This window comes from Nesoenas mayeri (genome assembly GCF_963082525.1).
Source record: "Nesoenas mayeri genome assembly, chromosome: 2".
Taxonomy (NCBI): domain Eukaryota; kingdom Metazoa; phylum Chordata; class Aves; order Columbiformes; family Columbidae; genus Nesoenas; species Nesoenas mayeri.
The window spans coordinates 51,349,989-51,375,400 of record NC_137543.1 but is presented as its reverse complement, the minus strand read 5'-3'; the positions used below and the strand labels follow the sequence as shown (position 1 = coordinate 51,375,400).

At 41.0% G+C, this 25,412-nt stretch overlaps 1 protein-coding gene across 1 annotated transcript in view; it reads left to right on the top strand.

Moving 5' to 3' along the window:
* Positions 1 to 25,412, top strand: part of COLEC12 (collectin subfamily member 12) — a gene marked incomplete at both ends in the record, with an annotated part of 97,395 nt that overhangs the window by 56,796 nt on the left and 15,187 nt on the right. The window contains one exon of the mRNA XM_080364141.1: positions 23,067 to 23,189. Coding sequence (XP_080220267.1) covers positions 23,067 to 23,189 — 123 coding nt within the window. The remainder of the gene's footprint in view (positions 1 to 23,066; positions 23,190 to 25,412) is intronic.

Genomic DNA, 25,412 nt, shown 5'->3' with positions numbered 1-25,412 from the left:
TCAGAAAGGGTTTCATTTATGAAGAAAACATGAATAAATCATCTTAGTCTCATCTGTGATAAACTCAGTGAAATGAGGTTCTTTAGCCTCTCATTTTAAGGCAGGTTTTTATTATTCTTTGGTCTATACTGTCCAAGCCATTGCTGCATCTCATGCAAAAGTTATACATGTTATTCCAGGAGCATCACCAGACACAGTTGTGCTGTGTATCTAATCCCACTTACACACCCAGCTATTGAATTTGCTCTCTCTTCAGATACAGGGTTTCATTCTGTCAGGCTCTGGTGGTCACCTGCCCTGCCTTCACCTGCTTGCTGAAACACAGTCACCTATCCCTCCCATATGACTAGGCTTTTTTTAATATATATTTATTTGACAACATTAAAAAAAAAATATTGGCCGGGTGAAGCCAATTGCCCCACAACCCAGCTGCTTTGTAGACCTGAATTATCTGTATTTTTCCAAAGTTTGTGTCCTCTGGTGGCATTTTGAGCTGCAACCCACAGACTGGGGTGAATCCTGCTAAGTACCCATCACAGTTGCCCCATACTTTATGCTGTACAGACATATTCTTCATATCCTCATGCATCATGTTGGAGATCATATTGCCATTTGAAAGGATGTGGTGCTGAATACAGGTTTTGCATCAGGCTGTTTCTGGCTTGGCGCCTCTTTGATGTGTTCTCTTTCAACAGCCAGGTGGGCTTGAGGTCAGTACTAAAGCCATTCTGACAACTGCAGCCTTCAGATAACCAAGTTTATCAGCACAGTGGTAACTGTCTTTTGATATACTGTCAACATCTGTTTCTGTCACAGCCTCGTTACGTGACATATCATGATTTGGGGAAAGCAGATAATCCTCTGAGCCTTCATTGAAGTGGTATTGCAGTGGAAATGGGTACATTACTGTCTCCTGCTCTTTCAGGGACCAAGGCAGGGGGATGTTAGAGAGGTTTCTTTTTTAACAAATTTTGCTCTCTAGTGTTTCAAAAGCTCTTGCTGTCAAGACTCCAGGCAGAGTAGCCTTAATACTATATTCACCAAGTCATTTATAATACACTTTAGATTGCACCATTCAAACTGTAACATATACAGTAGAGTCCTTACCCAGAATTGCTTCCAGGATAAGGACAGGGACATACACCACGAGAGTAAATCTAAAAGGTGGCCAGGCAGCAGATGCCTGTGCAATGCAACCACTGGATCTTGAGGGCACCAAGAACTTCTACAGAGGAGTAGGGAGGAAGAGGAGAAGGTGATGGAGCAGGGCTGGGGCTTTCTGCACAAGGAGTTGGTGCTGCTTGGCTCACAGGAGATGGAGAGACCCAACTGCCTGCTCCATGTCAGTTTTACAAATGAAAGGGAGGGAGTAAAAGACCAGGGTGTGAGGAGAGAGACATTAGGAGTGGGAGGATGGCTAGGAGTGGACCTACAGAGCAACTGGCAGGACCGTGTGTGTGTTGTGGAGATGGAGAAGGGGGACATAGCAGAGGGATGCAAGAAATACGATGGAGATGGATGGGGTAAAGGAGGTAGCAGCCACCTTGAATCTCTTCTGGAGGAGGTCAGAAAGAAATGCAAGGAATCCAGTGGCAAGGGGATTTAAATCATTAAGTTCAGAGGCGGCCAACCTGGGGTCCAAATTTCTAGCAGAAAGAATGTGGGGAAAGCTTGTTGTAGAAACTTCTGAAGAAAGAACCTGTAAGATTTAATGACAGCTTCAGCCTGATTTATTCATAAACCAGCAAGGAATGAACCACTGACATGCTCCCTTTTGAAACAATATAGAAAATTAGTACATTGTTGTAAACACCGATAGGAGGGAGTTCTGGCAGTTCTAATCTCATGTTGCACAAGGCTTCAGCTATCACAGGAGGAGCTAGAATTGCTGAGGAGGTGAGAAACATCCTGCACAGGTAGGCGGGATACCAGCACAAGTGACGTGTAATGTCTAGCTGTGTATATATATATATATATATATATATATATATATATATATGCTCATACAGTGGAAATTAGCTGTGCAATACATACTGTCAGTAAAGTGTCAGAGACCTGCAAAGCTCTCAGGGTGTTCATGGGGGGGGAAATGGGGATGTGTGAAGAAGACTGAAGATAACTGAATAGTGAGTTATTGCACCACATATGAGTCACTGAATTTTTACCTAATCTGGCTAAAATTCAAAGTCTGGTTTCAAATGGCTAACTTATCCCAGCCTGGTTCCTATTCCTCTGGTATCTACCGAATTGACTATCTAAATTAGAAGCAAGGGCTGGGACTGGAGAGCAGGCACGTGAGCTGGGATTGCATTAATCTTAAACCTCACACTTTCATAAGTGCTCACTTAGCTAAATAATGTGCTGTTAATTATGAGGCATTCTGAATGCAGATCACTTTCTAAAACTGTTAAGTGAGCCTTTAGATTTTTCTCATGTATAACTTGCATAAAGGAGGAAGGTAATATAGGTACAGGAGACATTACAATTGTGCATGGTGATCTTGCAGAGAGACTCTACTTTGCATTAATTGTTCCTAATTATATTATTCCCTACAGCCTAGACTTTATATTGCATGTTTTCAGAGTTCCCAAGGGTGTTCATGGAAGCACTACCTTGACAGGGACCCAGAAGAGACTACAGAAAGACTTGGTCCTGGGAATACATAAGCTGATTTTGAACATAATTTTTGATGTGAATCGATGACCCCTCTTTTCAAGTCCTTTTGGATATTCCAGAAAATATTTTACAATGACAAAGCCAGAGCTTTTGGAAATGGCTTCTACAGTTTATTTCAACAAGTAATTTCTTAAATACATCATACTGTTCTGTTTTCACTTATACCAATTTAAATCCAGAGTTATGACCCTGGAGTTACCCTGGATTTGCATTGATGTAAAAGAGTTGGGAAAAAATTTGCTCAAGAAGGCAGCAAATTGCACGGAACACCTGCAATTATAACTTTCCTCAGTTGTCCTGGTTTCAGCTGGGATAGAGATAGTTTTCTTCCTAGTAGCTGGTATAGTGCTGTGTTTTGGATTTAGCATGACAAGAGTGTTGATAATACACTGATGGTTCTGGTTGTTGCCAAGCAATCTTTATACCAAGTCAAGGACTTTTAACCATGAAGGCTGGAGATGAATAAGAAGCTGGGAGGGGGCACAGGCAGGACAGCTGACCCAAACTGGCCAAAGGCATATTCTATACCATATGACATTATGCTCATTATGTAAACTGGGAAAAAGTTAGCCAAGGAATCACCGTTAAGGAACAAGGCTGGGCATCAAGAAGTGGTGAGCAATTGCACTGTGCATCACTCATTTTGTATATTCTGTTAGTAGTAGTAGTAGTAGTTTCATTTGCTGTCCTATTAAACTGCCTTTATCTCAACCGAGTTTTACATTTTTCAGTTGCCTTGCCCATCCCACCCGTGGCAGGGAGGAGTGAGTGAGCATCTGCATGGTTCTTAGTTGCCAGCTAGGGTTAGACCACAAATTCAGTGTATCTCATCAGAAGAGGGACCAGATATTTCAAACTATTGCCTGCTGGGAGTTAATTTTTGTTCCTGTGCTATTAAAGGTAAACAGTAGGACTGACAGTTTGTATTTATAGCACAAAAGGTATAAATACAGAAGAGCATAGTCAAAATTCCTCTGACAAACATAACAGAATACTGTAGATTTGGTCAAAGTGGCATATTTTAGGGCTGAAAATCTAAATTTGAGGCAAAATTTTTGTGACTAAGGCAAAGAATTTTCTGTTGGAAAAATATCAAAATTGTAGAAACAATTTATTCTGTTTTCTGTTCTGTGGTTGCTGAATCGTGGATTTTTTTCCCATTAATTCACTGTTTGTCTCAAACATGTAGGTTTCTTTTTCAGAGATTTTGTTTCACCCTGTCTACTTGACCAAAATCAGGAACTCCAGTCACTTTTTGATTGACAAAAACAAGTAAGGAAGTGGGATTATTCCAGAGTTTTCAAAACAGGGACCTTGGCTATGGAAGTACTTGCTAAATAATAATAATAGACCAAATTTCAAAAGAGATGAACCACCAGCAACTTCAGTGAACCTCCTACTCATGTATTTAACCTTAAACCGTTTCCTTGATGAAAGGTCCCAATTTCCATAGGAGTTGCCATGTAATTTTGAAATCTAGGCTGTTTATTTAGTAACTCCCCCAAACCTGGAAGTGCTTTACATTCTTGTGGCGCAAGAGCATCTCTTTTTCATATTCCACGTAGAGCCAAACGGTGCATCCATACTGAAGAAATGCTCGCTCTGCTGACCAGCATGTCAGAAGGAGGGGAAGATATATTCAAAGAAACACAGAACTAGAAAAACCCTGTAATTTCCACTTTCTCCTCATTTTTACCAAGAGTGGTGTCTTTTGCTAGATATTCTGAAACTCTGTATTATAACACATCTTTAAATAATCTGTTCACTTGAAAGCCAATACATTAATTGTATCATCAAACAATTGCAGATTTAGGGACAAATCGTGCTGATTTCCAAGTGCCCACAGCTGCAAGTGAGTTGGAGCATCTGCAAAGCCATATGAATACCAGACTTGATTTATGAGGTGAATTTATACTACAGAAAATTATCCTAATTCATTATAGTAATCTTTTAGAGCCGAGTTTCAGTCTGTAATAGCTGCTAAGCAAATTCAATCTGTCTAAATAAATGTACATTCATCAAAGAAAGTCTTGATCGAGCAAGTAAAAATACAAATTATAGAAGTTATGTCTTCAGTAGCATTCTTTGTTCCACACAGCTGAAGGATGGGCTGCCCTCTTTCTTCTGAAAAGCAGTGAATGGGCAACAGTCAGCACATCAGATTTTGGTCTGAGTTTTATCTCTGTGATGACATTAACTCAGTGATGCTCCACTGGAGCAGGTACAAACATAATTTGGCCTTGCTACTGTAAGAAAGTAAAATAGATTAATCTGCAACTTATCTCAAAGAGGGAGTGAGACAACAGGAACTAGCACTGAATGCAAACACTGAGTCTTAACAAAAATTCAAGGCATTGTTTTTCACTTTGTAATGTTGCCAGGTGCTATTCAGATGAGTTAAGAAGACGCAGACCCTCAGTCTTTCCTTCACAACACCTTAAGCTGAAATGCAACACTGTTAATTTAAGGCACCCCCAGCAGTAAAATGCATTTTATCTGTTAATAGGTGTCAGGCTGGATAATATGTTATGTCTGCATGCTTAGCCTTCCACATTTTGCTCCCTACCTAGATGAAAAAGGTGAAAAGAACAGTAAGAGACCTGCAAGCTGCAGAAAAACTCAGTATGAGCACGAACATGAGCAACCTTTGAGCACGTAGCCCTGAAGTGGAGGTGGCCACACGCTCTTGGCAGTGACCGTCCCCCATTGATGATGGAGTCACTGCCATGCTGCAGATTCCCCAAAGTGTGCTTACCCCTTCTCTTGGCACAGCAGAGTTGTGGCTGGAAGCAGAGAACAGCCGTCCCCGGCTGTGACTGACGTGATGAATGGTGCAGGTTACAGCTCACAGGGAGGCAGGTTTCTTGGCTGTAAGGGGCTAATGCATTGATTACCCATTATGCCATGAAAAGCTAACCAAAAAAAAAAATTGCAAGCTGCAGGAACCTTCCAAACTGATGCAGATAAAGGAGAAATTGCAAGAAAACTGGTTTTAATGCTTCAGCCTTCATGCATAGTTGTCCAGTATTTCTAGCCGTCTTCCAGTATTTGATTTATTATAGCATTTGTTATGCTTTTTTGGTTGTAATCAAATCGGCCTGAAATGCAGCATTTAATTTTATTGCCGTAAGTAAGGGGTGCAAATACAACAAAGTATGCTCAGAATAGGGACTGCAGGGACTGGTTGCATCTCAGTAGTTTTCTTTGGATATCAAATGAGTTTTGTCTTACAAAGTACTTCAGTAAATAGCTTCTACAAGCCTGTCAAAGTTAGCACTTTCCAGTGTCCTGGAGAATGCTCCTGTTTCACATCCTGCTCCTAAACCTTTACTTTCCATACTGTGCCTCTTAGTAGTCACTGGCGTTGTCATTCGATTTTCATTGATTTGTGTAGTCATTGTATGTGTGGTTTAGTATTATTGCCTTTTCCCAGTTCATATTAATTGACTGAAATGTTATTTTTCCCTCATACTTTTCCATATGCTTTGTTGCACTTTGACAAAAAGAGCTTACCTACAGAATTTGGTGAGCAGCTCTGAAAAATGTCCTGCAGGCCTTCTTCAGGACTTTGATTCAGTACATTTATTTAGAAGGGAAAGAAAAAAAAAAGGGGCCAAGATGTGTCCTTTCACCTCTGGATAGGAGATATATACTTGCCTTGGTGGTTGTCTCTCCAGAAGAATACCCAAGCGACAGGAGATCCTGGCTGAAGACAGCCAGGTCTCACAGTGGAGATGGTGCCTGCTCTCAGGGAAAGCAACAGAGTGATTTCTCAGTGGTGTTTAATGAACACCACTGAAGATATGTCACTAAAGCTCTCAGTATTTTCTGGCAGTATTACAGGGCCATGATTCAACAAAATGGACTGTCCCTGAGCAGTTTCTCCCATTGTATTGTATTAATAGAAACAAGCTTTTAATTAGTCTCCAGCCTTTATTCCCTTTGATTGACTCTATTTTGTTTCTTGAACAAACAGACTTACTACATGCTTTATAAGAAACAAACAAACATAAAACCCGGAAAACAAACCTCTGGTGTTCCAACGTACAGAGCTATGCCGACCCTTATCATCTGCTGTCCCCATCCAGTGCTATAAAACATCTGGGAGGGTTATCTGCTCACTCCTTGTCTTAATTCTGAGCTCAGCTGGATCTGAAAGGCATGTCCCCCTCAGGTCAGTAAGATGCCTTGTCATCACCATTAATTTCCCCTCAAGACATATATTTCCTGTGCAGCAGGCCAGAGCAGACACACCTATTTCCATTTGTAGGGATTAGAGCCAAAACACTTAACTACTCTGATCTCCTGTGTATGATAGGCCATACAGTTACTCCTGTATGAAGTCCAATGATTTTATTTTTGGCTAAAGCATATCTTTTAAATGAGGAGTCAAGCTTGATCTAAAGACATTAAAATACAGGGAAACCCCTGTGATGGTAATTTGTTCCAGTTGTAATCACCCTCACTGCTCGAATTTTTGCTTTACTTCTAAGAGGCATCTTTCTACCTTCAACATGCAGCCAGGGGCATATGTTACTCCTTATGTCTCTTTGTAAAAGTGCCCTTTAGTGCTGAGGCTCCATTATAAAGTACATGGAGTCTGCAGCCTAGTCTTCTATTTTTGTGGGGGTTTGGTTTAGGTTGGGTTGGGTTGGGTTTTTTTTATGTTTTCTTCTGAGTCAGAAATGCAGGAGCTGCCCTTGGTCACCAGTCCCAGGAGCTCTTTTGTCTTGGTCTTTGCATGACTGCCCTGGTCCTGAGCCACTGAGCTTGTCTGAGGTTGCCCAGGCTCTAAGTTCTGTCTCCAGTATGAGAAGGCTGGAGAGTCACAGCAGTGGGTTGTGCTTTTGGAGTCTCTGTGTCGAACTGGCTGCTCATCAATGCTGCGATGCCCAAGACCTGTCCAATTGGCAGCTCATTGCAGCAAACTGAGAAGCTGGAACTGCCCTTTAGGCCTTAACATCATGATGGAAACATTCCAGGCCAGGTTGGACAGGGCTCTGAGTAATCTGATCTAGTTGAAGATGTCCCTGCTCATTGCAGGGGGTTGGACTAGATGACCTTCAAAGGTCTTTTCCAAGCCAAACTATTCTATGATTCTATGGAAACTCTTTGGTAGTGTCTTGTCTTCTCACTCGTTACCCTCTTTGGAACCACTGTTCTCCAAGCACAGCACACAGGGCTTGTGCTTTTTTTCCCCACCATGCTCTCAGCTACATGAATGTTCATTTTCTGTAAGTGGTCCCAGCTTATCCCGTAATTCAGCTTGCTTGAATGGCTGCCCTGTACTCATCATTAGTTGTGCATTAAGTTTTGTGTTCCTTTGGAAACCTTACAAAGCTTGTGTCCAGGGCTGATAGAGGCCAAAGAAGGATCTCCCACAAAGCTGGATGCCATTTTCAGACAGTCACAAATATTATGGAGCACCTAAGCAGTTTAGTGACTAATGAAATAATGATTAAAAATTAAATGCTCTTCTATTCTCTGGCTTCTGTCCATGTAAAGCAAAAATTTGACCTGAGTTTGCTCATGCACCTTGGCAGAACACTTAGAGGAAATTTCTGTGAGTGCCTTTAACTTTTCTTTAACAAAGCTCACAACAAAACAAGGACTGGAAGAGAGAAGAACCTGCATAACAAATTGGACTGCACTTACAATTTCTATAGGAGCATAACACTTCTGCTGGGCATATCCTCTTTTGTCTTTTGGTAAAGAGCTACCAGAACATCTATCAAGCGGTTTAACCTATTTTAGGGCTGCATTAGTATCATGTGCACAGCTGTGCAACAGCATCCTCTAAAATTGTACTGACATTGATCCCACCAGTAAAAACTAGTATTCATGTAATAGGATATGAAGGAGCTGAATCCATTCATTCACCTTAAAAACACTTTTGAAAGTTTTTGGGTTTTGCAGAATTAAATAAAGTCTTATTTAAGCTATTTAAATAGAGTAATGCATCATTCAAATGAGCAAACAGGATGCCACTTTTCTGGTGAATCAGGCAAGAAGTGCAGAACAAAAAGAGCATGCGAAGTCATTAAAACCATTAGTCTCTTATGTGAAAAGGTTACGTCTTATGTAACGTCTTACGCTTGTGGAGGCTTGAGTAAGATTCAATCAGAGTACCAGGAGGTGATGTGTGAAGTATGCTTAGCAAATCAACTGTATCTTTCATGAAAGATGTTCTGCTCTCACTGAAAGCTCTGTTTGTCATGGTTCTGTTTTTGATGTGTGCCTTTAGGTATAGTTTATGGTTTTCAGCATTTCCAGCTCTGCTTTTCAGGAGTATATAGTTCAGCCATGGAAAAATTCATACTGGCTGAAATTTGGCATACAAAGAACCGGCCAAGAAACACATGTTCTAAGTCAAATAAAACTGCTCAGAAACAGACATTTTTAGAAAATGTTTTTACTCTTAGTACATGAAAATTATTTGTCAGCCTATTATTTAAAAGTCTTAGAGCAGTACTGGGACTCTGTACCTGCAGACTCTGAAGACACAAGGAAGAGTTATTTTGAAGTTTATTGGATTTTCCTTAAATAGATTTTAGTGCTATGTGTTAATTTTTTAATCCAAAGTTTCCATTGAGCTGCAACTTTGGCTGCTTCACTTGCTCTTCTACTCGATGCTTTTAGCTAGACATGGAAGAAAAGATATTTTCCATCTCCCTGCTTGAGTGGTAGACCTACACTGATAAAAATTGCATGTAACACTTTGGAAGTCAGAGAGGTTACACTTGTGTAACTGAAATTGTGATAAGGAACAAGAGTGTTTAGTGCAGTTTAGTGCTGAAAACATTTGACACTTGCATTGGGCAAATAAATTATAGTGTCTCCACACTTAGGTTGAAAGACTGTGGGTCAAGGGTGTGATGTATTTCTCTGTTGGAGTTCAAAAGGGCAGCTGCAGAGCATGGCATAAATAACAGCCAATATTGACTTATTTGGGAGCGAAAAAGCAAGATGTATTGATCCTGAATTTAAACATTGAACCCAGATTTACTTCAGTCATTTTTTTTTTTGCTTCCAAGGGCCAAAAATCTTGGTATTTGGAAAGAAACTAGTTGAAAAACAAATTCAGGCTTAACACAAATGTGTGCAATTCTATTAACTTTCTAAGTGTTTGCCACCTTTTACAATAAGTAAAGAAAAGGACTATTTTCCTCATATTTTCAGTGGTATATCACAGCACAACAGGCAAACCTGACTGTTACAGCAATTATTTGAGGACTTCAGCATTCTTCAAATAGTTAAAGATATGATAAAGTTACAAGTCTAGAAGAACACTGGAAACCAACGAAAAAGTTACACAGCAGCTATTTAGGTTTGCAGTCTGAAAGTCTTTGGCATTAGCTTCAGGAAGAATAATTTTTCAAAAAATATAAAAATTTACACATATTGACTGTCTGAATTCATTCAGTTCCCTTCTTCTTTCCTGAACTGTTGCCCTCAAAATAACTGTTGCCCTTTATTTTCCACTACCTTGGGATTGGTTTCACTGAAACACAAGCTAAGATTTTTGCGGGTTTGTTTGTTTGTTTGTTTCTTTTGTTATATAGGAGTGTGCCTTTCTCAAGAACTTTTAATAACATATTTACACATCAATTAAGGAGAAAAAAAAAACCACAAAAAACCCACAGAGGTCTCCCTTACAACTTCTACTCTAAAATAAAATTTTCCAAATTCCAGTTTGTAGATACAGTTTTGTGTTATGCCTTCTGCCTCTTAATTAAAATGCCCTTTAGTACCTGGGATTTTCTCTTGATTAAAGCACATAAAGTTTATACTGAAAACTTCTATTTTTTTTATTTATTCTTCTGGATAAGAAAAGCATTTGGTTCCCCTGATAAGACTTGTAGGAATGAGCCCTAAGCATCTGGAAAGCCTTGAGTCATCCATCTGCAGATGTGGAATCAGATGAGCCCGATACCTCATGGCAGCCCCCTCCCCTATGTGCTGCTCTGCAGCCAGAGACCCTAAAACTCCCTAGATCCATTTAAAAATATTTTCCAAATACTTAGTTTTCCCTTATTTCATGAGCTATCAGGCAAAGAATTATTGATGTTCTTTATAGCAAAATCAGCAAGGGGTATATGTTTCAGGAAGATTATAATTATTGCAGTTATTGTTATTACTATTGTTGTTGTTACCACAGCAACATGTTTAATTCTTTGTTAGGGGGTGGTCTAATGAATTTCCCAAGATATAAAAAAATGGCAAGTTGCTACAAGGCATATGTACACCCGACAGATTTAGTAGGTTTATGCTTTTAATGGATTTGTCAACTTCTGTTGTTTCCCCGATTGCAGCTGAGTTTTCACCTACTTAACATGGTGGTATGTTTGTTGGACTCCTGGATAGTCCCTTATCTTGTCTGTGACTACAGTGCTCTGGATGCCCTTCTGTGTAGCTTTTCCTCACTTCTAATAAGCAGATTTAATTCAGCAGTTTCCACTGTTTGTCAAGTGAGTGTAAATTTGTGTATTGCTTTATTAGGAGGAAAAGCATGGATTGCATTCATCAACCACAGTTCCACCTCTGTACAGAAAACTTCTTTAGTAATTTACAGAACAAAAATTTCCTTTCTTGATACAGGTGAATATTAAGTAGCGGAAAATCACAAAAACTGTGATGGTATTAGGTGGAAAAAATCCATTTATCAAGCCAGTTTGCTCTTTACATTGTACGGCCATTGCACATTGGCACAACTGTGTGAAAAATGTTCTGATTGCCTGAGAAATTCATTTTAAGTCTGCTTTTTATCCAGGAAACTGTGAAACTGTGAAATTAGATGCTAGTGAGATGTGTATGAGCCAGGATGTGCGGAGAGCTTTGGAGACAGAGATACTGCAGGACAGAGAGAAGACAAGAGAGAGGAGAAAGTGGAGAACAATGAGAAAACTGAAAGGTGGTAGCTGTGTTGGGTCATAGTCCTTCCTCTCAGCCTAGAGATCCAGCTTCACAGAGGAAAAGTTCTATCTTGGAAAGATAAGATTCAGGAAAAGGAGGCAGAGACTGAGGTGGGTTGGGGGAGACTGACTGGGTTGGAGGACGGGAATGGGATTTATTGTCCCTGCCATCAAGCCTGCAATATTTCTGAAGAAAAAAGCCCTGCCTTTAGAAAGTGGTTTTAAAAGGGCGGTGGGGTGAAAAATAAATCCTAGCCCTGCCAGCCCCTCTCATTTAGAGGTGATTTACTGCTGTGCCTCGATTCTGCCGAGGGGAGTCAGGCAGCACACTTCCAGAGGAGCAGTGTTTATACCTGGACATAATTTCTCTCCTCTAGTTGAACATGTAGCCTCAGGAGATTAGGGATGAATTTACAGCCAGTGGAGTTGCGACCATGAGGTATGTTCGATGTGGTGCCTGCGGGAAGCCTTTCTGTTCTGTTCAGGGTTGGTGTTCCAGGCAGGCATTTTTGATATCATTACGGAAAAGGCCAGTCAGAAGTGACAATTTGCAGTCACAGCCATAATTAAATGAATGAGTAAAGCAGGCTTCCATAAATGTACTCTGTTCTCCGGACTCACTTTGTTCTGTGAGGTCCTACTCTGTTCTTCCTCGTGACCCTCTTCATTTTTGGAGTGTAAGTCCAACTGTGTGACCATATTCCAAATAAGGTGCCTGTTGTTAAGTATCCAGCACTAATAGAAACACCTTCACCTCCTCTTTTACATGCACGTAAGTCTTTAAATTCAAAATCATATCCTCAGATGGACCTTTCAGTTGGAAAATATGTAAATTTTGTATTAGAATGCTTCTCAATGAAGGCAAGAGAAGCCGTACCACTAAGTCCAGCGAAGGTTGGGTAAAGGTCTGTATATTAATTTGAGGCATCAAATCGGGTTTACCTTTTTTCAATTCTGCTAATGCCAGCTTTTCCAGCATTATAACTGGAATATGAAACAAAGCCTGTAGATACAACTTAAATCTGCATTTTAATGCTAACAAATCACAGTCTTTATAACTCTCAAATTTTTGCTTTTCCACATGAAGCTGTGCATACTTGTTTGTAGTCTACAGGCATTTTATTTTTCCTGCTGAAAGCCTCATCAAAAGCAGATCTGTATTTTTACCTAATGGAAAAAGAGAAATGCAGTTTTCCTACCATCAAATATGGTTGAAACTTGATGTTGTTCTGCTGCAGCAGATAGGGGAGGAGAGATTAAAAAAAAATTACAAATGAGAGGGTCATCCAGTGTGTTTCCGACTACCTAATGAAAATTAATTTAGATTCATATGAGTTAGAATCATAGAATAGTTTGGGTTGTAAGAGGCCTTCAAAAGGCATCTAGTCTAACCCCTTCCAATGAGCAGGGACATCTTCAACTAGATCAGGTTGCTCAGAGCCTCGTCAGGCCTGGCCTTCAATGTCACCAGGGATGGGGCATCTACCACCTCTCTGGGCAACCTGTGCCAGTATTTTGCCACTCTTGTTTAAAAGCACACTGTGGAGAGACACATGGGACTTTAAAATGCCCTTGAATGAATTACCTGCCTTGACTGCGTTAGAGGTGCATGTGTGCATGTATGTACCTGCACAGAAACATCCGCAGAACAGATGGTCTCCAAATATTCCAGTTTGACTTGTGCAGGTGCATTTCAAAGTTTAACTTCTCTAGATAGCTGGAACAGCATTTGCAACAGCATCAGCACATACAGAAATGTTGCCTTGTTGTGCATGGTTGCAGTCTTCATTTGGTGAGGGTGAGCTTTTCTTTGGTCTGTAAGAGTGATCCAATGTTTCCAACATTATCCTTCGCATAATGTTAAACATTGCAGAAGTTAGTAAAACCAAGGGTGAAAGTTTCCCCTGAAGAGAATGGCTTTTCCACCTGTTCTCTGGACAACTTTGCCATGTCCCCATTGAGTCGCTCTGCAGTACAGGTGTCACTGCCGGTGGTGTTGGCACCTGCCACACTCCTAGCCCCAGATGAGATCATATTGCTGTCTTAAAGAAATGTATCTCAAAAGCCACAAAGCACAGAGTTATTATTTTTTCTACCTGCCAGTCAATGTAACACCATTACTAGGGTCACTAACACCAAAATCTGTGTGTGTGTGTGTGTGTGTGTGTGTGTGTGTGTGTGTGTGTGTGTGTTAACCTTTTTTCCTCCTTTCAGTCAAATGTAGTTTGAATTAGACTAAAAATTTTGTACATTAATAATCAAATTATACCATCTTAATTAGGAGCTATGTTTCATTAAGAAGGTTGTTTATTTAAGAAGGGAGGGCCTGGAGTTAGACAAAAATGGCATTACTTTGCCACCTGGCTAAATGCCATAACTCTGAAGGATGGATAACTTCCGTGACTTTGCTAATGCTTTGTTCACTCTAGTTTAAATTAACTAATTGGATGGAATATCCTCAGGTTGTCTTAGGAGTCTGTTTCACAAACCAAAGATCTGGCTTTGATCTCCCTATAGATCTGGCTGTATATCTGCTTGAGAACTGATCTAAGTTCTTCTCTGTTGGGATACAGTTTGGGAGAAGCACTTTGCTGTGATGTATCATGGCTGTCTTGCCTGTTATTGAACAGGTCTTCAGTTCATACATTATTTTCATCTTCTTTTAACTGTTCTAGTTTTTCTCTCATATTCTGAACAGCCTAATTAGATTTTTGGGTTTAGTTCCAGGAATGTGTACTGAGTGATCTCTTGCTTGATTTTCAGTAACTGAGGGCAGGCACATCTCTCTTTCTCCAGACAGTTACTTTAAAGCACCAGCACTTATTGGTTTTTGTTCTGGTTTGAGTTAAGCTCTACATGTGTCTTTACATCTAATAGTCAATTGGATGCTGTTGTGTGTCATATTCTTACCGCATTGCTATGGCTGGACCTTAAACCATTGTAAATCCATGATTTTTCTTAAAATTTACCACTCTAGTCCTTCAGTTCTGCTCATAATATTTGCCCAACATGCAGTTCAGATACTCAGCAGTCTTTGCCTAGCCTGTGTTGTGGTTGGGTTTTCTGTATCCTTTCAATTAAGATATTTAGTGTTTAATCACAGTAGGACATTGTTTGGTCATACTATATAATTAAATGGTGATGGTTGGTGAAGTGTATAATTAGGATTTCTGACAATTCATTGTGAATCTCGGGTCTACTGTGAAGAAGAACAAAGCCAGAAAGAAAATGCTGGCTGGGTTATATAAATAAGTAAGAGATGATGGTCAGGCTGAAAATGAGGGTTCTCCCCTCCTTTAATGAAAGGGTTTGTGTACATTAAATAGAATAAAGTATTTCTTAGGCTGAAAGCTTTCCAGAGATAATAGTGTTGGCCCTCTGAGGCTCTTTATTATGTCAGATGTGGGATTTGGATTTACGGGAAGCAGCCGCTGCCTCCAACAGACTCAGTCTCGTGGAAGGGAATTTGCCCGGCCTCTCCTGCCTGCAGAGCTTCAGGCTGCAACCTGTGGATCATCAAGGGTGGGGTTTTTTCCAGGGTGTCCCAGAGAAGGAGATTCCCTGTTTCCACTGAAATATCTTGGGCTCTTGGGAAAAAGTGTCCCCCTCCAGCTTCAGGGGACGAGGGACATAGTGAGCCCTGCCAGCCCCAGCCCCATCTCTCAGTGGTGAGAGTAGCTCTTTTGGGGCAGGATTACGAAAAATCCTGTAAATGGTGGATTCTTCTATTGTCTTGAGCCTTAAGGAAAAACTCCTCCCCACCTTTCTTTTTTTAAGTCTAGGAATATGCTGTTCTCCTAAAGTGCAAGCTGAAAGACTTGTAATTATATAGCTACAAGAATCATAGAATCATAGAGTAGTTTGAGTTGGAAGGGACCTTGAAAGTCTAGTCTAACCCCCTTGCAATAAGCAGGGACATCTTGAACCAGATCAAGTTGCTCAGAGCCCCATCCAGCCTGGCCTGGAATGTCTCCAGGGATGGGGCATCTACCACCTCTCTGGGCAACCTGTGCCAGTGTTTCACCACCCTCATCATAAAACAAAAAAAAATTCCTTATATCTAGTCTAAGTCATCCCTCTTTTAATTTAAAACCATTAACCCATGTCCTATCACAACAGACCCTGCTAAAAAGTTTTTCCCTGTCTTTCTTACAGGCCCTTTTTGAGTACTAAAAGGCCTCAATAAGGTCTCCCCGAACCCTTCTCTTCTCCAGGCTGAACAGCCTCAACTCTCTCAGCCTGTCCTCACAGCAGAGGTGTTCCATCTCTCTGATCTTTTTTGTGGCCTCCTCTGGCCCCTCTCCAACAGGTCCATGTCTTTCCCTGTACTGAGGGCCCCAGAGCTGGACACAGAACTCTAGGTGAGGTCTCACCAGAGCAGAGCAGAGGGGCAGAATCACCTCCCTCAACCTGCTGGCCTTGATGCTTTTGATGCAACCCAAGATATGGTTGACCTTCTGGGCTGCAAGTGCACATTGCCGGCTCATGTCCAGTCTCTAATCCACCAGTACCCCCAAGTCCTTTTCTGCAGGGCTGCTCTCAATCCTTTCATCCCCTCACCTCTATTGATACCGGGGGTTGTCCCAGCCCAGGTGCAGGACCTTGCGTTTGGAAAGGAGCACCAGGGTAATCAGCATAAAATCAGCATAAAATCACAGGAACTGGCATCACTGGTCTTGGCAGGAGTCACACAGCTCTTTTGAGCCATCAGCTCTCAGACCAGGCTTTTGAGGTGTGTTTTTTCCTCTCCAGAGGTTATTCGTACAAGCTGCCAGCTACATAACAGGGTGATTGGGTTATGCAGGACCATGTAGCAACCTGTGAGGATGGAGTGGTTCAGGGTTGGTCCATTTATTTATTAATTTATGAAGAAAGAAGCTCTGTGTATCGCAGTGTTTACTTGAAATATAGAGTGGCTGTTTTGGCCTCTATCTTGCTGCTGTGTTTCATGATTTTCCACCTGGCATAGGAAACCTGGCACAAGTTAGATGAGTACATACCCACCGCTTAGATTTCAGGTTTTGCTTCTTTAATTGCTTCCTAGTACATAACCAAGAAAACTTTTCAAAACAAGCATAGCTTGCGTATATCCTTGTTTGATTACAAAACCAGAAGCAAAACTAGCAGATTCTGGAACAAATGACAGCATGTTTGTGCTAAATATTTTTTCCAATGGCATTGTGAAAATCTGACAGTGAAGTTAAGCAGGCTGTTGCAGTCCACCTGCCTGCAAGGCTGCACCACCTGGGCAAGCGGGTCCATTGGCACTGGGGAGACAGGGCTTATGAAGACTGTGGATGTGGGAGGAAGGCTGGCACGCATGTGTCTCCAGGGCTGAGCAGAGAGGAAACCATGGGCACAGACAAAGAGCGAAGAAGGAGGTGGTAGCAGACACAGTTTGGTAGTATCTCTTCTGGTTTATGATATGCAATGAAGGGCCTTAGTTTCCCTGGTCTATATCTCTTCTCAACAAACCCTGGGGATGGATGTGTACATACAAGGATGCCGTGGCGTGAGGAACAGCTCAGTTCAAATGAAGGCAGCAGCACGGCTCCTCCAAACCAGGTACTTCACAACTTCAACCTGAGGGCTTGGTGCTCCCCTGCAGACTGGTTGTGCAACAACTGTGATGTTTGCTCCTTTAGGCACACTTACCCCGAGATGGGCTACTCAGCAGCATTTAGGTTGCAGAGCCAGAGAAGGGCTGGGGGCATCGTGCAGCAGCTGGAGGGGCAGCTACTCGGAGAAGCCCCAGTGAGCGCTGTGCTGCTTCCCACGCCTGCAGCCTCACGCTAAATGCCCATCCAGTAACTCAGGGATGAGTACGCACCTTTATGCATTAGCCAGGAACAATTTAGAGCGTCTATTTACAACGTAGCTCAAGCTGTAGCCTTTATAGTATAAGACCATACTCTAAACTGAAGGAAGGAGATTTATCTCAAAATAATAATTTAAAAAAGCATAAAACAGTCTCAGTTTTTGCAATTTATAACAATTATAAATAACTATTGCTTTCCGAGCTGTGTTAGTCATATGGAGCTGTCAAATCATCAGTTTTGCTGACTGCAACGAAACCATTCATGGAGGATCACAGGAATTGTTTTCGTGAAGAGTATGTTAATAACCTGTAAGATCACACAGAAGAGAAGACAAAAAATCTCATTTTGAATTTTGTGGCTGGATGGATCCAGTAATCTCAAAGCTATACAAAGTTTATTGTTGGTGAAGATGTGTCTGCTTTTGATTTGAGTGTGCTAATGTAGTATGCTGGGTTTGTGTCAGCACAAAAGCTTCTCTGTAAAAAACATACACACATATATGTATTTGAATATGAATATATTTGAACATAAATGTGTGTGTGTGTGTATGTACATACTTATATGCCTGAATTTTAAAATCCTCTCTGTCCTAAGAGACAGACTTACTTTCCTAATGCCTAGGCATGCATACTAGTAAAAAACAAGCATTTTACACTTGGGTGCCTGAATTTAAGCACTTACAGCCAGGTTGTTCAAGCGATTTAGTTATTTAGACCTAGAAAGAGCTCCTCATGAGATCATCTACATTTGCTAGTGAGTTAGGCTCCCACTGGGAGCTGGTTGCATTTCTGCATGGTTAAGTACCTCTCAGTATTTAATTCCTACCTACGTGTTGAATCACAGAATCATAGGATGGTTTGGGTTGGAAGGCACCTTGAAGATCATCTAGTTCCAAGCCCCTGCCATGTGCAGGGACACCTTCCTATGGCAAGGGGGTTGGAACTATTAATAGATGTATGCATTTTGCTCAGACCCCTTTAAATACAACCATTACATTTACTGCTCATCAGTTTTGAAAACAATAGCATTGAGAAATTTATCATTTGAAGGCTGCAAACTAGGCTTGCAGTCTTCCTTCCAAAATTCAAGGGATATTATCTCTTTTCAATGAATCACACTGGGGAAAACCCCTCCTGACTAATGTATTTATTTTGTTTCCTGTGCTGCATTTCTTCAAGTATCTTATCAGCATATTTTTTGTCAGGGTTACAAAGGGAACTTTGCATCTTTGTCAAAAACTATATGCTAGCAGAAATATTAAGAGACCACCTAATATACTGCAGCAACAGCCAAGAAAAGGACACAGAGGCAAATGATTCTAAAAAATCATTCAGGAAAAAAAGTAAGCGTGTCATATTTGACTGTTCACAGATGTGCTCCTGAAGTATAATATAGTTGAGGAGTCAAGCATTTTGTAAGTTGGTTACTCTATGTCAAAAAGCAAAGATATTTAGTCTCCCATTAAAAAACTCAGAACAACAACAACCAAAAGAAGAAGAAGAAAAAAAAGCAACAACCGAAAAGACCAGCTTCTCCCCCAGAAAGACTTGTGCTTATCTGGAGCCCCAAAGGAATCTGCAGATGTATACCCCCTGCATGAGAACAAAGTCTTCAGTTGCTGGAATGCAATGCTTTAAAAACAAATACTACAAAGCCTGATAACAGGGGGATGTCTCACTTGCATATTTTTTTGTGACTATCTTGGTTTGCAGAGAAGGGGGTCCCCAAAGCATGTGAGTCAGCAGGATCCCTTTGTACTGGGTCGCTGTCTGTTTGGCCAGATGTCTTCCCAACAGTGAGATAGAAAAACCAGAGCTCTTATTAAAGTTAGTGGGGGAAAGGAATGGAAAAAAAGCATGTGTCCAGCGAAACGAGGCACATTGTGTCCCATCTGATATTTATTAAACGTTGATCAAATCAGCAGTGAGAAATGCACATCATGCGGAAGTGACCCTGGCTCCCCGGGTCTGGAAGTTAGTGACAAATGTCTGGGAGCAAACCAACATCGAAAACATGTGTCCAGGACACAGAGAGGAGCAACACCAACAAATGGAGAGGGGCTGACTTCAGCCCAGAACCCCCTTTTGCAGGTTTGACGTAAGTTCTATTGACAGAACTAATGTGTAGGGTCTTTCGCAGCTTTCTAGATGAGAGGTTACACGTCTCCTGGAAGAACACTGCATTTTATGTAAGTCATGAAAGCAAGCAGTTGACTGGGTATAAGTGGGCAGTTTTGTCAAACTAAGGGCAAAGCATGGGCTCCTTCAGGCTTGACTCACATCTTTTGTGATAAACCTGCATAACTTTATGCTAACTTACTGGGTTTTGTGTAATCACTGTTGTTGCTTAATGTTTTGGCCATCAGGTCTTTTCAGAGCAACCCCTCAATAAAATAAGTGTCCTCATAGCCCAGATTAAATGCATCTCCTATATCAGAACCATCTTATTTGGGCTTGGTCCTTAAATAGGATAGTGGGGAAGAACAACAGAGCAGGTCGAAGCCAGGTTTCCTGCTTGGGGAGGTCGTGGAGCCCTGATTATACTGTAATTCATCCTTACACAGAGAAGGTTGCATTCCTGGCTTTTACCTTTGCTCATAGCCTGGATTATTTAACTACACAAAAAGACATCAGAATGAGCCTTCCAAATCTTTTCTTCATGGTACCTCTACCTTTAGTAATTTTTATTTCTTTAATAAACTAGAAAAACAGCTGTTATTAATACTAGCAGTGGAGTTAAGAGCTATGTATTTCCACTAAAGAGTAAGTTTTATAGCTCTGAAAGACTTCACTGTGTCCATCTCCAGGCAAATGAAAATAAAGGACACCATTAAAGCTTCCTGGCTTTCTACTCCAGCCAGGGGCAAGTTACATGAGGGTAGTGGGGGTTTGATGGCAGTCAGATGCAGTTTTAAGCTGAGAGACAGAAAGCACCAGCAGGCAATGCAATATACAGTTCCAGCCCAGCTCATTTAATGGAATCTCTCCTACCTATATGATCACTGTGTTTATGTTATTGAAACCAACAGTGCTGGACTGTTAAAGGATGGAAAGGTCTGGCTTTTGTTGGGGTGCTGTTCTGATGTCAGTTTGAAATACACTGAAAGTAAAAGTTTTGAAAAGCCAAAGTGCTGTTTTATTGAACGAGCGATAGAGAGGACTGAGACGAGTGAAACAAGATCCTAATGAAGCACTGGAACATACATGATGCTGGATGCTGAACTGCAGTACATCCAGTGACATCAGTGAAGTTTCAGCTCATTACGCTGCACAGGAAGACAGAGTACAGTGACAGAAAGCAGGTCATGTCATAAAATGAGTAATCTTAACATGAGATTGTAATCAAGTGAAACTTTTCTATGTGCAGTTCCTGTCGAAGGTTTTGTTTTTATTTCTGCCTTTCTCTGTGCTTTGTACCTCTGCAGTCTATCAGTCTTCCCAGTTATGGACCTGGTCCTGCTTCCATTAACATTAAAATAAGGAGGCCTAAGCTTACTATTTTCTGTGGATTTAGAAGGTGAATGTGATGTGCTTTTTGCCCCAAGTTTCTCATGAAGTTTTTTGATATCTGGGATGTTCAAAGATTTGTGGGATTGGCATCTGAATTTTAAATCTTTCATAGGAGGAACCTTGCATTTAGTGCACAGGAGCTCAAAGGGCCCATTAGTACCAGCCAACAGCAGCAAAACACCACAAGTTCCCACGGTGAAATAGTTTCAGTCTCTAAATACCTACTGCAAACTTTTAGAAACTCCGCTTTCCCTTTCTAGCTTTTTCAGCAAGCAGAGCTTGTCCACTATCAAACTCCTTGAGACCTGCAGCCAAACAAGGAAAACCATCAGGATCCCTAAGCAAACTTGGCTAATGAATTATGGAGCCTTCACTTTTTCTTTTGTAGTGAAGCGGTTGTCAGTCTCCAAAATCCAAGTCACCAATAAATGGACTATACAACTGCCCGTCTCTGTGCCAGCTCCCTTCCTTCCCATGTACACAGGCAGGAGAGAAGCCTTTCCCCTCTGAAATTTCTGCTCTTAGGTTTATGCTTACAAGTCCTTGTCTCATTTTCCCCTGATGCTCCTGTCCCTGAAAAAAGAACCAGATGTTCCCAACTGATCTCAAGCCTAAACCCCAAGGAACCCAAATCTGTGAGATGGCTTTCATCACATGGTAACAGAACATGATATCACAGCTGACAAGTTTAGAAAACACATGAGATGACATCATGTGGAAAGTGGGCTGAGCTGCGAGAGATGCATTTCTGCCTTAGCCAGCTAGCATGTGTGCAGAGGGAACTGAGGAAAATACCTTGTCAAATAAACTTAGTATAAATACTCTTCTTGAGTTTCTCCAGTATAGTAACCCCTTCTTCAAGTACCCTGGGCTTAAGGAAGTCACTGGAAAATGCTATTCTTTGAGAGAGAAATACAGTTGACTTAACTTGATATGTCGGTCACCCGTGCTTTGTGAACCCAGGGGAAGTGGCCTGTGCTTTCCTCTTAAAAAAATGAAAAATAAAAAACTGCTCTGCAGAAGGTCATGACTTGGGGAAAGTATAATCAGCTGTGGGTTAGGCCTCAGGGGAAATATAAGTTACTCATAAAAAGCTATGAGCAAGTTTTGATTAGTTAAGTAATCTGGTACACAGAATTTATTAGAGCTTAAAGCTTTCCTGTGGGACTCCCCTAATAGTACACAAATAGAGTAAAATATCAAAGAAATGCGTTTTCTAACAGAGACAGAAAGCTGCATTTATCCTGGCCTGCTTAATGCACATTGGAAGGAGGGATAAATCCCACCATTTGTTCCGGCACAGTGGTCCAGTTTTCATGTTTTTACACGTTTGTGTTTCTGATTAATTTCTTGGTAACTTAATCAAAGCTTCCAACACTCTCAAGCTGTATCTGAGGAGCATGTCAAGAAAAGAGGAATATTGCTTCCCTAATAGACTCACAAATGAGTCTGCAAAAAGCTAAAATGTAAAATAGTAAAGGCCTGTTTTCTCTCATCAACTTGAGGCCCTTTTTCTTGTCCACAGGGGAAAATTCACCAGCATTTTTCTGTTGGTATAGATGTATCACTGGCTTTACCGGTATAGCACCTCTTCTTCTCTTTGCAAATAGTACTCTTCAGACCCCCTAAAAATAAGAAAAAAAGTCTCTCTCATTGTGGAAAAAACATATTCACATGGTAGCCATTTGTGGTAATGGTGGCAAAGCAGGACAAGTACTCCTACCAGGTTTTCACAATCATTTCTGTATTTCCTTCTGTCAGAGCATTTACTGTCTCCTAGGGAGACTGAATGTTAAGAAGGAGCTACTGCAGTGTGATACCTGCCAGAGGAGATGCTAATAAACATTTGACTTCCAAAGGTCACCATAGTCTTGTTAGAACAATCAGAAAATAGCCCTGTCTCTCAGGAAAGCCACAGATTTTCCTATTTCTCTTTCACATGCTAAAATCTCAAAGTAATTGTATTGATAAGCTGATGCTTTAACCGCCATGGAGTCTATCCTGGCAGAACAGGCAGATAGGCACCTATATTATCATCTGCTTACATGAATATTTATTTCTTTAGAAAATGGAGGAGACGAAATGGGGAGACAACACTAGAAATGTGTTCTTTACCATTGTTTTGAAATTCTTAAAATCTTCTTTTGCAGGTATTCAGGAGGGGACGCAATGTACCAAATGTAAAAATAACTGGGCACTGAAGTTTTCCATCATCTTATTATATATTTTATGTGCCCTGTTAACAATCACAGTAGCCATTCTGGGATACAAAGGTATGTATGCATTGAGCACAACATTCCACTTTCAGCTAAGCATCCAAGCATATCTACACGTATTAGATAGACAAGCAGTTTATCACATTTTTACCTTAAATATCAATACCATGGCAATGTTATTTGTTCTACACACATGATCATTCTTCCACCATGAAGGAGTACTAACCCAAAGACTTAAAGCTCTTTCTATACCTTGATTTCACTGAGCTCTTTTACATATATCACACCTTTCCAGAATAAATGTCCTCCTTAATGGAACAGCCAGAAAGAGTCTTACTAGCACAGTATTTATCACAGGCGCAAAATGTAGGATAAGTATTACTTTGAAATATCTAGCAGAAAGATTGAACCAGGATGTGCCAATATATTGAGTTATCTGCAACTATTTTGATGAACAAAGATGCTTAGACACTTTTGACAGTTATCTCAAAGATTCTGGTAGTTGGGCAACCCAGAAACAGAGAAAATGTCATTTGTGCAAGTTATCAGTTGGGCACATTGGAAAGCACAGCTGAAAATTCCCATACGTCCTCAGCACTAATTATCTGTAGCCACTTAGGCATTTTTATGAATGGATTCATGTAAATGTCTGTTTGTTGTGCAGTCATAGATACAAGTTAAACAAATAGGATGTGAGTTTCTGGTAAGAAAAATAAAGTGAATAGCATCATTGTGAGTGTTATAACAGGACATCGTGGCATGTTGTGGAGAAACCCAAGCTGGCTTTAAATGAGCTGCTTGAGTATGGCTCTGAGAGAAGCTTCAAACCCCTCCAAGAAGCTGGGTAAATATTCATGTGATTAGCATGCAGTGCGTCCTGTGCCGCCAACAGCTGCGCTTGTAGTAGAGCTGACATCACCTCTGGTCCTTTGCCAGTGAAAGAAAAGGAAATTGTAGAAATAGAAAGGGATAAATACTTATTTAAGAGGATTTGGTACAGTTTTGAGCAGGAAGAAAATTAAAACTGCTTTGTTTGGATGGAAGATTTAGCCAGGAAGATGAGAGAATGTGAAGCACAGTTAGAGACACGTTGGTATTCCTTTTTCATAATAAAGCAGATGAAATGTGGCAAATTAAAATCAGAAGTAAATAAATGCAATACATACTTAGCTGGTCAGACATTCTCCTGAATAATGTGTAACTGGTCTCTGGAGGTCCGATTCTGAGAAAAAAAAATCTTTCCAGGATTCATAAACTTGTTCTTGATCGATAAAGGTAAGGTCATTTGGTTATATGGACTAGGGGAGGGCAAGATTAGGCCTTTTGCAGGTACAAATGTGCAGAGATCTGCTTACAGCAGGGGAAGATGGATCCTTCTAGGCTATAACCCAGCCATTAAATGCCTGAGGTTTAGCAGAATTTTCCTCAAGAGGGTTTTAAACAAGTTCTGGGCCTCACCAGAAGACTCAGGCCTCACTTGACATCACAAATAACATATCAAGTTGGAGGGACCATTGCTCTATATCTTGTTTTTGCACATGTTTGTTTGTCTGTGTGTAGGAAGCAATAGCAATAAGAACACTGTCCAAAAGATCTCTTTGGGAGAGGGAGTTTCTCTTCATGGTTTCAATTCACAGATTTCAAGTTTCTTTCTCCACGAAGGCTCTAGCCTGTCTTTTCCTCAGGCTTTGCCCTCATCTTGAGGCCTCATCTTTGCTACACTCATTTCCAAACCTCCTTCTTACACTGAGTAATCATTTGTGCCTGCCCAGGGACTGCCCAGGGAGGTTGTGGTGTCTCCTTCTCTGGAGGCATTCCAAGACCCACCTGGACGCCTTCCTGTGTAACCTCATCCAGGTGTTCCTGCTCCATCAGGAGGACTGGACTAGTTGATCTTTCGAGGTCCCTTCCAATCCCTGACATTCTGTGATTCTGTGGTCTTTCTATCATAGCAGTACCAAGACACATCTATCTGGGGAAAGGACGAAAGAATATATTTTTCCACACCAAAGAAAAGGGGCGGGGGAGGTGGGAAGAAGACTGTAGGAAGGTGAATAATGCCCATCTTACAGACCTTAGGACATCTTGGTGACCACTGCTCCACTGCTCACCAACTTGGTGACTGCTCCACCTAAATGCCAAGGGAAAGAGGCATATGCTGGAGTAAAGTTCAGTTTAGTCCAAGTCATCCCTTCTGTAATGCCAAGCAGCAAATGGTCTAATGTCAGGCATTAAGTTCGCCCTTTGTCCCTGCAGATTAAGAACTTCATCTCCACAGTG